At 40.8% G+C, this 18748-nt stretch overlaps 2 protein-coding genes across 3 annotated transcripts; both read right to left on the reverse strand.

Moving 5' to 3' along the window:
* On the reverse strand, positions 1–14458 carry tom1l2b (target of myb1 like 2 membrane trafficking protein b). Of its 2 annotated transcripts, XM_084342217.1 has the most exons (15): positions 14353–14458; positions 13839–13923; positions 13041–13119; positions 12626–12775; positions 11349–11483; positions 11066–11221; positions 10231–10347; positions 9933–10066; positions 9717–9768; positions 7786–7954; positions 6203–6335; positions 5788–5863; positions 4894–4953; positions 3334–3370; positions 1–3227 (listed from the first exon to the last, which is right to left on the reverse strand). In XM_084342217.1, the coding sequence occupies exons 1-15, from the start codon at positions 14402–14404 to the stop codon at positions 3079–3081; spliced, it is 1584 nt and encodes a 527-aa protein (XP_084198343.1). In that variant the 5' UTR covers positions 14405–14458; the 3' UTR covers positions 1–3078. The 2 variants fall into 2 exon arrangements, with proteins under 2 accessions (XP_084198343.1, XP_084198344.1); XM_084342218.1 differs by lacking the exon at positions 4894–4953.
* Positions 14459–14690: 232 nt separating this feature from the next.
* Positions 14691–18632, reverse strand: atpaf2 (ATP synthase mitochondrial F1 complex assembly factor 2). Its single transcript, XM_084343099.1, has 8 exons — positions 18229–18632; positions 18070–18114; positions 17732–17880; positions 17162–17259; positions 16571–16651; positions 16350–16462; positions 16095–16210; positions 14691–15616 (listed from the first exon to the last, which is right to left on the reverse strand). Exons 1-8 carry the CDS (start codon positions 18344–18346, stop codon positions 15479–15481), a joined length of 858 nt encoding a protein of 285 aa, XP_084199225.1. The 5' UTR covers positions 18347–18632; the 3' UTR covers positions 14691–15478.
* Between the last annotated feature and the right edge of the window lie 116 nt (positions 18633–18748).

Genomic DNA, 18748 nt, shown 5'->3' on the forward strand with positions numbered 1-18748 from the left:
CACTGCTTATGTTTTATTAGAGTTCATGCAGAAGTCAAACAACACAAAGAGAAATGAGGCAACTCAGGAAAGTAGCAGTCACGCAGCACAGCCTCCCTTATCAGCATCTCTTACCATATCATCCAGAGACACACAAAGAAACGTATTGTTGCTCCGCGAAAAACAAGCCTGAGACGACTTGACGCTGAAATCACTGACAGAGCTCACACTGATATAAACCAGGTCGATCCTGGGCGGTATCAAACAGGATAGTAACATGTATTCTTTTAAAACACACATTTGGAGGAGGCTTTGTTGTTTTTTTCTTTTCTTTCAATCAACTGAGAGATTTCTGCGTTACAGAACAGCTGACACACACGCACACACTCACACACAAAGTTGAAACACCAAAACAAGGAAAAACAGAAGGAGAAAGGAGGTTTCCCTTTCAAAATGTGCAATGTTGATGCTTTCTCCAAAGTGTCCAAAGCAAGTTAATCGTCTGTTTCTGTCATGTGCAAGTCAGTTCTCTAAATTAAAGAGTGAGTGATGATATTAAAAATATGTTTCCTTCATGAGAAAAATGTGTGATTCTCTTACAGCTATGAATCAGTGATGGACTGCTCTTATAAACTATATTTTTATATTTTGTATGGACACATTCAACCCACAAGAATATCCACATAACCAATAAAACACAGCCATGACGATACGTTAGCCAGCAGCAATGTATAAAAAGGAAAAAAAACTGAACTCCATAAACAAAAACACTAAAACGCACACCATTAAGATCATTTCTGTCCCTAAACACAGCTCATTCCCATTTTCCTTTTGTACAATAAAATGATTTCAAATACTGATCCGAAGAAGAAACAAAACAATAAAACAGTGCTGAATAAATTATTTCTACACTTGTCAAATATTTCCCAAATAGATCTCATTAATTACATCAGGTTAAGTGTTAAGTGATTTACAGTACGAGTTGAAAGGTAATGCGACCGTCAAAGTGCGCGCTTGTTGTCAAGCTTGTTGTGATTGTGTAACATGTTGCATTTATTATTGTCAAAAGAGTGAAATGTCTCATTTGTAGCGCTGCGTCTGCAGCCGCCTCGTTTCTGAAAACAAATGTCACGTTGGAAAGGTCAGGCCTTTTAAGATGTCAGCATAAAGAAATAAAAGGAGAAATGTACCACGATAATGTGCGAACAGCTTCTGTAGTGTGATATTGGATTCTCATTACATCTCTGGATATTGAGCTGCGGGTTTTGGAGGACCGGACTACGTGTAAACGACCTAATTGTCTTGGATTTTTCACACCCAGAAAAAAAAGCATGAATTTGGTCCTCTGAAGTCGATTTCAGAACAGGAATCATACAGCACAGGAGCTAAAACCTACGGCTGGGGAGTAAATCTCAACAATGACAGCCTGAGTCTCTTCAGCTACCAGTGAGACCGACTCCGACTGGCAAATAAAATTCTCAACGCATATAAATTCATGACACATGTTCTGTTCAGCATGAAGATGATTACATAAACAAGAGTGATTATACAATATTTTCTGGCAGATGGAATTAAAGGGTAACTTCGGTATTTTTAGATCACTTTTTAGATTATTTTTTTATTTCCCACCGAACACGGTGAATTAAGGGAACCAAATCGGAGTTGGTGATTGTTGAAACAGTGGTAAGACAAACCGAGATGTCTGTTTCTGTCGAGTTTAAATTAATTAAATTTAAAATTAAATTAATTATGTTTCACAACGATAAAATTTGTGTTTTTGTAAATGGAGTCTGGAGGCTTTGGCGAGTGGCTCATTCCGGTTAAACAAAAAGGATTATTCTTTAACAAAGAGGTCCATCTCTGTAGAGATAATTTCATTATGTTGTCAGGCACTTGGCCTAACAATCCGAGCCTGTTAGTAGCAAAAACAAGTATTTTAGGTGCATGTACAGTGATGTACGCGATTGCCCCAAAGATTAAATTGCAGCCTGTTTTTAATAAAAAACTGTTGTCCCCATTAGTCACTTACATAAAAAAAAAACATGGGGGAATAGGGCCCTGGTTAAATCCCAAAGTTACCCTTTAATGCCAACTACCTGCAAAAAAAACAAACTGACAGCAGCCTCAAGCTAATAAAATCTCAGCAAAATAATCTCTTGTGACCAAAATCATCAAACAACTGCAGTTAAGTCTGTCAAAGAGAAATCTACAACATGTGCCTTAAAGGAGGATAAATAACACATTTGTTGATGTGGTGCTCCAATCACTAAAACTAAAATTCCCTTCTTTTTAAATGGATTTCTGCAAATGATGAGATTTATAACTATTCCCTTTTAATGTGAAAAATCCCAGTGAGGTACTTCCCTATTATCAGAGCAGCTGCAAGATAAACCCCTTTTTTTCCCCAAATCTACATTAAATCGACATCTCTTTCATACATATGTAGCTTAAATATACACACGACTAATAAACTTGACATTTGTCATTTACAGATTTACAATTTAACTCAGAATAACTTGCAAAGGGACTGATACAAACACCAAAACAATATCCTCGCAGGTATGCTCACTGCTCCATTTCAGCAATCACAACCTTAATGTTTTCTGCTGGGGTTTCTTTAAATGTAAAAACTTAAATGGTAAAGTTTGGTGGCATTAATGCATGCTTTAAGGGCTTGGGTAAGAATTTAATTTCCTACTAATGACAAGAACAGCAGGACGCCTCTTTTAGAAAACTCTACTTTTAGGATTAGCTGCAACATGAAGCTCTGCAGTCCACAACAGGCGGAGGCGGATGGAGATTCTTCACACTTAAGAAGAAGGTGAAAGCAGGCTGCCTCACAGTCTCTGACACTGGGCATCATGTCGTCTGGTGGCATGATCAAAACAGGCCATTTGTTTGGTTTTTCCTTTTCTTGTGAGAAATTAACGGAGAACATGAATAATTCCCTTTTTACATGTACAAATCTCTGTAGTGTGAAACTGAACAGTGTTGTGATGGAGGTGGATGTGTTTTAGTGTCAGGTCAGTCTGTCCTCGGGTGTTGCTGCTCAGCTGGTTGGGTCTTCGGCCGGGGATCTGAAGGACGACGGTCGGAGGTCTACATGGCGAGCAAAGCGTCCTCCGGCCTGCTCGCCTTCTTGCGGCTTGGGGTTCCCTGTGCAGCGCCCACTTCGCCACTGGGGGGCGACGGTAGGCTGGGGGCCATCTCTGCAGCTTTGGCTCTCTCCTCCAGGAACTTGTCGAACTCTGGAAGCATCGGATCAAAGGAGAAAAACAAAGGGGAGGAATGTGAAGCTGGTTTGGCTCAAATACAGCTGGAAAATTACAGAGAAAGAGATCTATGTTGTCCTACCTTCACTTGTCACGCCCTCCTCGCCTTCATCTCCTTTCTGTTAAAAAAAACAAGGAAAACAATGTCACACCTGGGAGTTGACTCTATACGACTAAATCCACTGCAAACCACCACACACAAAGTACAATTCTGATCCTGTGCATGTTCCCCAAAACCAGACTTAAACAAACCCATCCACAACAGCACCACGTAGTGTTCACACCAGTTTTTGTTACACAACAAGAAGCCACTTACCTTCATTATCACTTACCCAAAACAACAACTTTGGAAATCATAACATTTTCTATTGATGCCCATTTATAGGAAATACTATGTATACATAGTAAAACAAACCCACCAGTTGTCTCCCAACCAAAACAGCGGGATATTATCGCTCAATAATGCAACACAGTCTCATAAATGTCTGTAAAATGAGCATGAACCCTTGTAATGCTTTACCACAAAATTACAGATGCATTTCTTCCTTTTTACCACATTAAAAAGTTGAACGTTGAATAAGATTTGGTGCGTCACATGTTTTTGTTAAGATTTGGTTAAAGCAGCTACAAGGTCCTTTTTGTGTGTTGATTTTGGCTCCCCCTGTGGACAAAAGCGACATTTGTTTCAAAAGCGAGTGACAGAAATACCCTTTTCACACTGTGGGACTCCTCAATTCATCCCTAACACTACAGCCATAAAAAAATAGTCTTAGTTATCAGAATCCTGTCCAATGACAGGCATTAAAAATAACTATATAGAAATAGCAAATCTTCTCACTCATGGTCTCTTTTGCTTATGTGGGTGATTTAGGCCTCTGTATAAATTAAGACTGTTTCATAACTAGTTAAAAGTTCCTTGTAGAATGTTTAAGTGAAGGCGACAAAAAATTATGTCAGCAGGGTGTGATGTTTTGTTGGCACATGGCAACCCAAAAATCTGTAAAGTGTGACTACATTGCATTTTTATTGGTTGCACCAGTGCACCTGAACTTTAGCAGTCTATTTCTTAAATAATTGAGATTATCGCAATTTCTTTTTGTGTGCAATTTAACATCAGAAACACATGTATCTGCAGCTTTACAATCATTGACCCAATGTGTTAAACAATTTAATTAAAATATATTATTGAAGCCCTGGTCAGAAATGTGTTACACAAATGTTCAGCCACAACTAAAAAACCTGTGCAGTAGAGGAATCTATATCCATTTGAATACACTGATTCACAACCAAGAACGTACACTCTGATGTTTCAGCGACAGACGACAACCTGATTAGTCGGTGGTGGTGAGAAAACATCTCACACTGTATGCAGCAACACATACTGCATTCAAAACCTCATGCTCATTTTACTAAATTTTGTCATTATAATGACAAAATTATTTTTCCCCACAGCACGCTGTTAGTAACTTAAAGTTAACTTTTAATACGTGATTGATAAAAAAGTGAGGAAATGTGAAAGAAATGTGTTACCTCTGGGTTTAAAACCATTTTTAAAGTCAGATAAGGGAATACAACAGGGTGAAAAAGGAAAGAAAGAGGGAGAGAGAACTGCAGGCAGAAATAAAAATCATGATGGGCTCACCACATCAGTACACAGCCACTCCTCTATGTCATCCATGACAGAGGACTGGCCTCCGACACCCTAAGGGGCAGCGTCAAGACCGCCACAGGTGGCCAGAGGGGAGGGGTGCAGCAATGTCACAACAGAAAAAAAAAAAATCCCACCCCAAACACAACAAAAACATGACTTGAATGAACTTCAGTGTTAACTTAAATGCAACTTAAGAAAATAAAGAAGTGGAGATAAATGCTTGTGGACAGCGTGGCACATCACACACACAGGTGATAATGACAAGGAGTCAATATGCAGAACGCTGAGCAAGCTGGGAAGCCAGTGACAAGCTGGTGAAGATGAATGCAGCTAGCAACGCCATATCTGACAGCACAGCAGGTCGCCTCAGTCGGTAACCACAGTCATTAAATTAAACCATTTTACCCAGTCAACAGCCCACAGAGCACATTCACGCAGGCGGAGAGAGATGGAGCTTACAGAGTTTGTAGTGTTTTCACAGATATAAAACAAGGTGAAGTAAAATCTCACTTTCCTACGCAACAGTTCGAAAGTGTCAAAACAGGGTTATAACAAAGCCGCACACACACAACTAAGACAAAGACTACGTCAGTCTTGTTAGTAACGCATTAAAAACAGCCAGAATGGGTGGCACTTAAGATACTGCTGTTAAAACTGCAATTAGAATAGCAAACAAGCCAGGTTTAGGTCTGTTTTTTCTATGTGTTAACTAATTGAGCGATTAGAAGCATCCAGCAGCGCAAGTTATAAAGCATAGGGGGAAGTGTCTGCTTCGTCGTGGCACAGCTCAATACTCAATGCACAAACAAACACGCACTCCAAAATGTTCTTTGACTGAAAATTACAGCTCCGATGGACATAATAGCCTGTGTCTCTGAGACTCACCGCTCCTGCAGTTGGCTGTAGGACGTCCAGAGTGGGAGGAAGGCTGCCAGTGGCATTTCTGTCTTCTGCTGCAGAGCTGAGACAAGAGGTAGATGTAAGTTTATCAGCAACAATGCCACAGATTTTCTAGTTCTACCTTCTCCAGTGTGAGGCTATTTTGCTTTTCTCTCTTTTGTATCATTATAAACTTTATATGCATCTCTGGATTTCACTGTCAAACAAAACAAGCCAGTTGAACATGTCACAGTAGAAATTTTGTACTATTCATTAATGTATTATAGACTAAATAATTAATCGACAGCCCTCAAAATAACTGTTGAATCTGAAAAGCCAAACTTAATTTACACATCTAAAACCGCACAAAATGTAGTGAATAATAAGTGAATGTAGAGCAGAATCAACTGTGCGTCCTTACTTCTTGCGTGGTGGTTCGGACAGAGCTCCAGTCCTGGTTTGAGCAAACACATCAAAGTCGTCATCCTGGGCGGGAGGAGGCTTGCAGCTGGTCAGAGTGCTCAAGGTACTGCTCACACTGTCTGCACCCACGTCTGGAGGGAAAAAATACACTTGAATGTCAGGTAACCCTTCAGCATAAAAGAGAAGCTAATGGAATAGTGTCTAGTTTTTTGGTATTTTTTACAGAGACTTTGCAAAATATGACATAAAACCTTTAGCAACCACTGCTGGTAAAAGGAGGTCATATGCAGAATCTAGTGGTGGCTAAATTAAGTTGACAACTGTCTGTAGTGGTGTAGGTGCAGTGGTTAAAGGAATAGTTCAACATTTTGGGAATTACTTATTTGCTTAGATGATAAGATCAATACCACACTGAAATCAGTGCATTAACTATAAGAGTTTATTAGCTTAGCATAAAGACTGGAGGCATTAGTTAACAGCTCACCCGGCTCTGTGCAAAGTACAAAACTATGCCTACCAACACCTCTAACACTTTGCATCTACTAGGTTGCATCTCTGTAACTATTTCTTGGTGACCAGCAGCCAGGTGTAGTGGCTTCCTGAAATCACTGCTGGTTGCCTGGCAACTTCAGTGACAACCGGACCAGGCGCAGTTTTGAACTTTGGAAAGACCCGGGTTAGCCCTTTTCCCCTACATCCAGTCTTCATGCTAAGACTCAGTTTGGACTTATTAAAGGATACATATGCTTATTTTCAAGCTCATAATTAGAATAGAATAGGTTTACATGCTTTAATACTCCAAAACATCAGTTTTCCTCATACTGTCCAGTTCCTGTCTCTTTAAGACCCCCCCTCCTGAATACCCAGTTTCCTCTGATTAGTCAGCTCACACATGCCTGACCCAGCACAGATAACAACAACAGAGCAGTTGTGCTAAATCAAAGGTGTCAACCTAGATGTCACAATGTCACAGAATTAAAGTTGTGACTACTGACGAGGCGTTTCAGGAGCAGTGTTTTCTGTGGGAGAGAGGAGGTTCTGTTGGTGTGGACTTTGACCTTTTTAATTTTTAAATTCTTAAATTACATGCACAAGAACCATTAACACACTAAAGGTAATTCCTTTAACCAGGCAGAGCATGACTCAGCAAATTCTCAGATATGTTCAGAAGCTCAACCAGCTCTTCACAGCTATTGTTAACATATCCGTTATGAATTTCAAAGCCAGGCCAGGCAAACACAGCGCTTTTTTTCCCATTCACTGGGTAGATTTTGAAATTTTGTGCTATTTTGCACCATTTTCTTTTAGACTTGTGGAAAACATCCAAGATGCACATGTTTATTTTAATTCAGATTCCTGTTCTGAAAATATATGCAAATAAGCACATATTAAAATATAACATTTCAGAAGAACTTAAACAAAAAAACAAAAAATAACTATTATTGTAAGTAATCGACTGGGAAGGTATAATGATGTTATAAGGTCAAAATTCCTCCTGTTCACCTGTGATGTCTTGCCTTACAATACTTGACAACTGTCGACAGTTTCACTCGGCGAATGTCTGCAATGAGGTGTACATACCAAGACCAGCCAGGCGGGAGGCCAAGGTGGCCGGGGAGGAGGGCCTTCCTGCGGGGGCTGTGAGGGTGGCGGGCAGGCTGGTCGGGGCTGCGTTCGGCATGTTGCTGACCACCGCTGGGGAGCCTGGGCCGAGGTCTATGAGGTTGTCCTCTGTGGCCTCACTCAGGACCTGATGAAAAAGAACTGGTGAGACGCACTGTCGCTCTCATTCCATGTAGGAGCTGAGAGGAGCACTGGGGGGTTTCTGGCACAAGACCAAAACAAATCCTTTTGTGGGAAGCTAAGGAGAGGCAGAGTTATAACAGTATATAGTTCCTTGAATGTCTGACAATTATGGAAGAAAAAATATGTTAAAACAAAAAATGAAGGCATGGTGCATTATAAGTCCAATCTTGGTAAAACGTGTTGGTTAGCTTCAGGAGAGCATGAAAATGTCTGTAACTGAGGATAGAACGAAATTAGGTAAGTTTCTGAAAAACTGTTTCTTAAGGGGGACATGTTTTGGTTTTAAAGTGTTTGACTAGAAAATAATTGACAAATTAACTTGCCATCAGTTGACACTGTTGTCATTTAGTGTAAAAGTACTGGTTATCAATAAAGACAAAACAATCCCCTTAAGAACATAGAAAAACAGCAGGGAGGGAGAAGGGAAGATTGAATCTTTGGGCTCTGCAGGAGTTCGTATATCAAGTTTCATTTTGCAAATCCCAACCTTTTAATATAATGCAAACACAACATGACAGTGATTTAGTGCAATCTTAAGCTTGTGTCACTGTCAGTCTATCTCTGGGTTCATATTGTTGGCTGTTGGGGGCTGCATAGTCAAAACATGCCATATGGGGTGACAGATACTGGTGAGAGGCAGGGCCCATATTATTTAGCCATGTTTCAACAGTTGCTGTGAGGGTGACACTGATCATTTAGGGAGGTTGACAATGTTTTCATACTTGCCTGCCTCAGCTAGCCACAGAAACAGAAGAACAGAAAAGAACAGAAAGGAAGAGACAGTGAATACCATTAACATGCCAGTGCAGGGACACAATGTAATGGCATGGTAACTATGGAAGATATACCATGCCTAAATAAAAATGGAAACCCAATGAAGTGTAAGCATCTGCCGACAGCCTAGCTGTGATGTACAGTGCATGGACCTGTTAATGTGCCGCTGTATAAAATATGTTCTCAATTTAGATTCAGACATTTTTTATCCCTTTTTTGCCAGATTTTAAAAAATGATTGCAAAGCAGGAATGTATTTCAGTATAGCAGAACAGAAAACAGTCAGCCTCCCATATGTCAGATCACAAGTACATAGAAGTAAAGAATAAGGACTTCTATGTGATGCTGAAAGTAAGCTTTCAACAGTGCTGCCAGGTCTTTTGGCTGATGAATCCAAGAGGACCCTTTACAGAAAAACCTCTCTGCTCGCTCCAAAGCTGTGACTGGACTGCTAATTGTATTTCATTCTTGCATGAACAACACAACCGATCTCTAAATACAATCAGATCAATTCCAGCCCTTCCTCATAATGTTATGAGTTTACTTTGCATTGACAACTGCATTATCACAGTCAATGTTTCCCCCTACTGGACAGGACTTAAATGCAACAGGCGGACAATGAAAAGCAGAATATTCAACATGAAATACAAAAATGTAAACGGAAGTGTCAAAAAATGACTTTTGGTTAAAGTAAATGCATGTATGTCTTTGTTGGGTTTCCATTTAATTAGGCATGTACATCTGGTAAATAACGGACAGGTAACCGACAGATAACAGCACTTTGTAAGGGACATTGTAAAGCCTGGCAGGTAATGTTTCATGCAAATCCACACTACTGACACGGAAAGGTGCCAACATCAGGGGATGAGAAAACATGAGCGTAGATGAAAATATTGGGTGTTTCACCACCTGAATTACTAACTGCTGACTCACCCCATTGTTGACACTCTGAGCCGAGGACCTCCCAGACCTAAACCTCTCATACCTGAGGGAAGGAAAGAATAACATGAAAGAAAGGACAAAGAACCTAACTTACCTAACTTAAAATATGCAAACATAGAATGATGTCGATGTAAAGGGTTTGAATGTGTGCAATTTTTCCTTCCAAAAGATGAGTTTCCACCTGCATTTGTATGTGTGTTTTCTAACCTTTCGTAGCGTAGGAAAATGTTATTAAGGTCGTCGTTGACATGCAGCAGCTCCTCAGTCACCGCCTCATTGGAAACACAGGAGATGAGCTCCATAATCCTCTGCTGCATGGCTCTACAAGTCCTGTTCAACTCCTAATCACACACACACCACACAGTACAAACACATACAAACACACACGTATGCAGTGGTGTCAGGTTACTGTTTTTAAACTAAAAATACTAGTCTCTCAAGTCTTTTATATTTGTCAATTTACGCACACGCACACGCACACACAAACACACAAGTGGTGTCTTGCCTGTAGCAACTCATAGTCTGAAGCGTCCTCCTGTCCCGGGACCATCTCAGTCAACATCTCTGACATCACTTTAGTGTTTCCACGAACAATGTCCAACTCGCTGCGCAGCCGGCAAATCTGTATGTCAGAGAGTTTAATCCATCTTCAATTAGTTGATTGTTCGGCAAACTGGAGTAACAAAATGATCAAAGCAGCCCATAGTATTGCTGAGGTCACTAAGCGCCCAACCAGGGGTCGTTTGCTGGGGAGAACCTGGAAAGCTCAGCTAATATAAGCGGTTAAGGAGAAAAAAAATGAAGAGCCAAGGACTAAAACTTATATAATGCTGACTGAACCAAGCTGCCCACAGAAGTTGAAATAGTTAGCTTAACCCTGCTTTATAAACAGCTGCAATAACATTTGAATACTTCAAAGTGAGCAGAGAGTAATGGATAACTTGTTGTTTAAGTATCCAGTTTCTGCCCCTCCAAATGGTAGTAGTACTATGAATACAAGCTCAGACAAAACAACTTAAACAGTGCCAAATCAATCATAGGAAAACAATAATTTTACCAATAATGACTTCTACATAATAAAGAGTGTAAAATATCATCCTGTTTAAAATTAATTCCCAAGTATATGTTCAGAACAAGACGGGTGGTGTCGATAAAGAGGAAGTGACGACTGTGTCTGACAAAAAAGGTTGGGATTGGGAACCATTGGCTTAGGACACCGTCACATTTCATTTTGTTTGGTTTGTTTGGACAGGTGCAAACAATGCCGTGCAGGGCACAAAAGAAGAAACCTGAAAATGAAGCCGTCTGTCCTCTTTTTGTTTATGGGAGCGTCACTGTACCTGTTCAGGCGTAGGATTGATGGCTCCAGAGGCATGAATGTTGGGGACCTGAGGGGTGGGGTAGGCTGGTGGGGCAGCTTGTGGTGTGGGCTGAGTAGTAGTGGTGGTGGCGGCGTACTTATGTAGGGTGGAGTCACCCTCTGGGGCAGATGCCACCTAGAAGCAACAGAGAGAGAGAGAGAAATACATAAAAGACTGTGACAAATTACCTGGCGGACAATCACATTATGCTTGGGTCTTTGCACAGAAAAACGTCTGCACACATTTAAGCTGCTTAGTTTACCCTCTGAGGTGTGTGTATGGGTGACAGTGTCTCCAGTTCTGACATTGGGAACTCGATGCCTTTCCTCTTCAGCTCCTCGTAGATCTGAACCACGCCTGTGAGGTCCGGACTGCTCCTGAATGCATCAGCCCATGCCTGGAAAAGGGAGAGTGAGAAAAGAGTTAAAAAGAAGAGAGAGGGTGAGACGGAACAACAAAACAATGGGTAAAGGGAGGGCTGACACAGCAAACAAAGCAAGGGATGTCAGACTACTAAAAGAGTCCTGTTCTCTGATCATTTCTGTTTGTCTGCCTTGAATACATTCAGTGAGCAAACCACAAAGCTCTTGGCTTCTCTCTCTCAGCAGTGGATGGGCTTAAGCTAAACTGGGCCATTACAACTGTTCAAACACATTACACATTTTTAGAAAACAAGTGGACAAGAACTTTAAAGGAGGTCTTTATCCAAAAACAATCTACACTTCAAACTTGAAGCCACTTTGATCCAAAAACTCAAGTTTCCAAGACGGGTCTCTTATTTTGGTTGAAAACAAATAAATGAGGCTGATGCAAAACCAACAGAATGTAACTACTTAGAACGACTTAAGTGTTGTAATGACTATTAACTGCACACACATGAAACTCCTAGGCGCACACACACACCTGAGAGACGAGACAGGTGGTTAGGTAACTGCACAACACAACTCTTGCCCAACTGTGCATCTTGATAAAAGGAAAGTCAACAATACTCTTGCTGTTGTGGAAAGGGAGCGCTCTTTATTCTACATTTTCCCACACAGTATTCCCAGCTCGCCCTCTTCTCACAAACTTGTTTGGCTAATGACTACACAAATGAGAGGCAATTAGATTCTTTCCTCTCCTCTCCTCTCCTCTCCTCTCACAGCTACTGCATGGCCCTCTCCTGGGATCATGTCGTATGCTGTGGTCACATGGTTTCCCTGGTGGAAATAAGAGCAGCCTACATGAGCCTGGCAGTTACCTGAGCTGTGACAGGTAACTCGAGCTGCTCCTGGCTGAAGCCCTGGAGACACTGCACTTTACCTGAGGCTCTGCCTGGGGATGACAGGACTGCTGCACAAGCCACACTATTACAGTAAACACCTACGCTGCAAACCTCTCACGTTGATGAGCAGCATTAAAAAGGAAAATGTAGAGACCCAACACCCCTCGTGGGAAAACCCTGTTAAAGTTTATGACACGCGACGAGTATACTAACATGATAAACAACACAAGGCAATAAACTGACAAAAGTTGCAAGCAATTATCCTGCTATCTTACCTGAATCAGGGCCAGTACTTTATCTTGAACGATTGTAGGCGGGTTGTTTTTAGGGGAGATGATTTTAACAAGCACGCCATCGACAAAGTCCCTGCTAGTGACTAAAGCATGAAAGCGATGGCCGCAGTTCTTCACGCACGTCTCCAGGACCTGACGGATGCAGAGAGGAAATAACATCAGGCAAACTGTGAATCAAACCCTGTTAAAGTCAGACATAGAATAGACATGATATTTTAGATTGCAAATTCTCTGAGCACCCGAATGCAAATGATGCGATACAATCACGTGGCCACAAGTGATTTGTTTCACATGAGATAACATTATGTGAGAGGAAAAAGGAGAAACAAACATGATTCATGTCTTGAATGCTGCAACAAGTAAATAAATTGTAGTAGCCATCCTGCTTTTAACTCACCGTTAAAGCCAGCATCACTTCCCTGTAATTCCTGTTGCCATTCAGCCTCTTCTTCACTGCTCTAATTGCATCCTTTGGCCTGCACACAAACATAAACAAACATGGATAGCATAGTACAGTATGCCACAGACAAAAACAACTATCAAGACCTTAATGGCCGAGGGCTTTAGGGGGCATTTTGAAAGGCACTGACAGGGAGATGGACCACATGTGCAAAAATTTGGATGAATACCAGGCGCAGGCACATGTCAATGATTCTTCAGCTTTTCACAATCTCTGTATTGACAAAGTGACTCTGGGTAGTAATAATTAACTTCTGAATTCTTCGAACACAGATCAAATCAGCCTCACAGCAGTGGGCGTGTGACACCCCTTTCATTCCCATGAGAGAAGAAAAAAAAAGTAGAGTCAGACCTCTTTTTACAGACTGCTGATATACAGTACAGGACACTGCACTGCACTAGGCCAGACTCATCTAAGCCAGTTTACAACCTAGTAATCAAACAAGACCTCATACACCAGTTTAAACATACACTACAAGGTTAATGGAGGGCTGAGATAAGCAAGGAGGCCTTGCATAAGTCCACCTTGCATAGCCAGAGCTAGTAGGCTCCTTGTCTTAGTGTGACACAGATAAAGCAAAGAGGTAAAGGACTGATTATAATAGGATATTTTGCTGCAGCAATGCATTACGTAAACAGCACATGAACGAAAGAAGACAGAATTCAACTAATGCCTCTAAGAGTTAATCAATAGTAGGTATGGATATTGATTGATTTTCCTCAGTTAGTCACTCACCCATCCTCTGTTTCATTGATGATGTCACATATTTCCATGTTGAGGGTCCAGTCTTCACTTTGCAGAGAGCCATCAGTGGCTCTCTCTGGAAGACACAAGTAGTTATTAAGGAGAGTAACCTGTAAAGAGGTCTCATTTAAACACAACACACCAATTACATGACGATGACTGGTGGCTAGCTGACTGTTAGCTAACTTAGCTATTAGTCAGCATTTAAAATACAAGCAAATGTATTTGTTAATGTTTTAAGGACTGACCTATGAATTGACAATGACAGAAAACAGCTATTTTGTTTGTTAACAATACCGCTAGCACAATGACAGCAGATGTTACCGTTACTACTAGTTAGCTAGGCGGCTAACGGTGGCTTTCCAGCTGTACAGAACTCATTCAGGGACGTTAGCATGCTAACGGTAGCAAGCCCATAAACGACTGCCACACGACAAAGACACATTTCCAGGATAAAGATATCTATCTCCACGCGGTGTAGTTGTCAAAACATCTGGTTACATACCAATGCAATGCCCCACAGGGGTACTGTAAGGATTTCCCAAAAGGAACTCCATCTTGCTCGACAACAAACAAGTCAGTCCATGGGATGATGATGATACATGAGGAAACGTCAACCAAGTCCCGCCCACAGAGCAGCGTAATTGGTCAACGAATCCTGACCTTTTGCGTGATTGGACAGCTACGATATCAGTCATGGGAGTAGGGCGATTGTAAATAAAAGGCACCAAAGGTTGCTCGGTAAAACTCAAATGGCTATTTTACGACTGCCGCACTCACCCTGATCTGAGCTGATGCAGACAAAGAACACACACATATGGTAATCATGACAGACATAAACAATTTGTCCTTGTTTTGGTTTTAATTCAGTGTTAATTGTGTTACTGACAATAGATCGAAAGAGAAAAGACAAGTATGAATGACATTCTTTTAATAACTCTGATACATGTAGATTTCAGCTGTAAAAGAAACAAAACTTAAGCAATGGACACAACAATTGGAGGAGGATGAAGTCCACTTTTCTGCTAAAATCAAACTTTTTGCAGCTTTGCAGGGGAAACTGAACTGAAGAAGAGGTATTTGTGTGTATTATTAAATACTTAACCACAGAAAATAATCAGAATGCAGCCCTTTCACCGACTGCAAGTGAATATTATGTATATGCAGTACACAATTACCAAACACTGCACACGGCACAGTTAGTATGAATAGTGTGTTGTTAGGAGAGCATATGTGCTTTTGCCGGTATTCAGATGTAGTGAAAGCAGGCATGGAATTAACAGTCCAACACCAAACAGACAACAACATTAGTCACCATTCACTCGAAAACAGGCCCGGTGTCCAAAATGTCACGGATGACTGAGAACTGACTGGAAACTCGGTGAAGGGCATCACACTTGGCAGCTGCCACATAAAAACACTGCGAAAATACAGCCAATGTTTTACTGGAGGGAGATGACTCGATAACAGATCATAGACACAGCAGTTGTCGCTGCTAAATCGGATGTGTTTTGTGTTGGTCTGCATGGATTTAGACACATGGATAAACAGAGGTGCCCGGGGAGTACGTCCGTTTGAGGGCAGATTTGCTGTGTGCTCACTGAGAGTTTTCTGTTTGGAGCTTATCGTTCTCAGTCCTGCATTAGTTTGCGTTTGACAGTTGAACTCTCAGATGAGAGGTGAACAAAGAGAGTTCCAGCAGCAGTCCGTGCCCTCAGCTCATACATGTCGTAGTCGTGGGCCCACTCCACGTTTCCCCACTGCCGAATCTGTGCAGGACAGCAAACAAAATTACAGGGTCAAATAGGCAATAATAAGAGTGTCTGCAAACAGAGCAGCATTTGTAGAATTTCTGCAAGAAGGCAAAACCAGGACACAGAAGAGCAAAGTCAGCTTTTACACTGCATTGGACATTGTGTGCTGCACCAGGTTAAGATTTATTTGGAAATATGATTTAAACACCAGGGGGCGCTGTTCTTCCAGAGTAAATGCAGCAAACCTTTTTGAGTTTCTGACAATTAACAATCATTTCCAACATGTTTCTCTGCTCTTGATTAACCAAATGAAAACCTTGACTGAAGAAGCAAATATTGCCTATGCAGGAAAAGTACCAGGATTTCTGGGAAATGATAACAATAACAGTGTCACAAGCATCTCAACCATGGTCTCAATTGTTTATGGTTATTGCAGAGCTGAATAATACTAACTAAATGAGAAGTTGGAAAAACAATTCTGCTGCTCTCATACCTGATACTCCTCCTCCAGTCTGGAGAGCAGCACAGCCTGTTCCACGCTCAGATGTCTGTCAATCATGGCCATCGACAAAACGACAGACTTCAGCTGGGTGATCACAAACTCAAGCCCTGAACAGGACAAAAGCACATTACGTTACAGCTCATTTCCTCATTTTTGTTGTACAATTTACAGCTACTACACAACCAAACTAAACACTCCTATGTTACATGAAATTGCTTATCTTGGATCAGTTTGGAGATGTTTTACCTGTCAGGGACCAGAAGTTGTAAGAATTCAGGTGTTGCCTGAACGTTTCTTTGGTTGCCTCTGGGATCTCAGGACCCAAAATATTGGACGAGGCGCCAATAGTGACATTATATCTGCAATTGAGTTTTAAATTATAAAGATAATTAGGAAAGGGCTTTATACAACAACTTAATGAGAAGGGGCTGTAACACCTTAACTATGACAAAAGCTAATGCCGTTACCTGTTTTCAATCCAGTGGAGCGCTGGGTCCCACTCATTCTTCTGTAGCTCAACCAAACCATAGGGCTCATCTACTCTGTAACTGAACAAATCATAAACGACATTAACAGTTAAAGCCACAACTGTGAGTAACTGGCATTGAATAATTGACAAAAAACAATATGTAAATGTCATTGGAAATGAGCAACAACATGCAACCACCAGGTCCACAAGCTTGCAGAACGGGATTTTCTCTGCAGCAATCAAGTCCAGAATAAAAGTGACAGTAAATTTATCCAATTGATGTTGTCATTGTGTTAATGTTCTTATGTCTTTCACAAACATGAGCTTTTTACTTTACTCTCATTGAGAATATGGACACGTGTAATAATATATAAAAGATTTTCTATGTTTTATGATGTGTAAACAATGGCTCAAGTGACCTTTAGTCCCTTATAAGGGAGTACTGTAAGAAAATTAGCTCTGGATTAACATAGATATACAAAAGCCCCAATGAGTGGCTGTTGTTAGTCAAAGCAACAACAAAGTCCGGTTTTAAAAATTACTAATTCAATATAAATTGTGAAAGTCAATAAGTAAGAAAGTAGTTTACCAGACAGTATCAGTCTCCAGGTACTTCAGGGCAGCACTGATCATTTGGTCCTTACTGCGCTGGGTGGGGTTGTCCAGAGCTGTGTTGCACAGGGTAGTCTGCAGGAAAAGTGTACCAACACTTTCTGTCAATTACTGTTTTAGTTAACTTTTCTTTACTAGTATCTTTACAAAACTATAAAACATGGCAAGAGCTTCATGGTAAAATGTATGACTAGTAATATTTTCTCTGAGTTCTGAAGTAAACTTCTGTGTCAAAAGTATAACCAGTATTTCTTTCAGTCTTATTACAATTCTCATACTTGAATGGAAACCGTGACTTTGCCTTCCCATCCCTAATTGATACCACCTTCCCGCAATAAGAACAAGAAGAAGTTTTCATGTAAATTACCCTGTTTATTATGTATGCAATTGAAAACACACAAAAAAGATATATATATATAGAGAGAGAGAGAGAGACGTTTCAAAAATCTCACAGGACCACAATCTAGATAGAAATCAACCCTAAATTTGATCTGACCCCAAGGATAAGAAACCCTGCTTTAAATCAAATCAAATCCCAAATTCGTACCATGTGCATCGTGTAGAACTTTAGTGTGTCCCTTTGAGCATCCCATTCGGTTGCCACGGCGATGGCGAGGGCTTCATTTGGTACTGTGAACAGCTTCCCTCCAGGAGTTTTCAGTTTCCTTCTGTCAAGGTTTATCTCAAATACACCACCTGAATGAAAATTGAAAAATGTAAGATATTCATTAAGCAGAAGAATGACAGATATACTGAGAAGTACCTGCTTGTTAAGACGCCATTTTCTGCATCAGAAACATTAAATGTGCACAATCTTTTCACCTCAAAATGAACTTAGCATCCTCAATCCCAGAACTACCATACTTGTTAACATTTGACACTCACCTTCACCTTGGGATATAGTGACATCTTGATAAAACTTTTTTCTTTCTGGAAACAGCAGAAAACATCACATCAGATAACACTTACACAGCAAGGTTAAGTTTCACAAATGTAATCCTGCTGCAGAAACACTTGAGTTTTTAGCCACACTGGTTATCCTACCTGCTGTAGCTGTGGAGTATTTCAAAGCAGACCCAAACTGCTGACTTCTTGGGCACACACTACTGATTGAAAGGGCATTTCCAAACTGACTGTGAAGTCTAACAAGGCTCCTGAACATAGCTGCAGTTGTGTGGAGATGTAATGTTTTGAAGAAAAGCTAGCTGAAAGGCTAGCTACCTGTTTTAGCTAGGCTGCCTGTTTACGACCGCAGTTCATTAATTAATTAAATGCAACATGTCTATATATTCTCGTATTAGTATCAATTCTCGTCCACACTCTACGGGCTATCCATACAAAGTCGCTATGTCTCTATTTACTGCCGAACATTTCCTCCTCAGCTCTCAGCTCCTGTGCTCAAAAGCACGCGTGTGACCTTCCGTGCTTGACAGACAGCGTCGCAAATTGTTTGACTATTGGGAAATGTAGTTTTATAAGTGCTTATACGTATACTTACACAACAGGAAGAAACTACACCCACATATTCCCATAAAGCCTTCCGCAAGCCAAACCAATGAGCGTT

Source organism: Pagrus pagrus (genome assembly GCF_965226575.1).
Source record: "Pagrus pagrus genome assembly, chromosome: 21".
Taxonomy (NCBI): Eukaryota; Metazoa; Chordata; class Actinopteri; order Spariformes; family Sparidae; genus Pagrus; species Pagrus pagrus.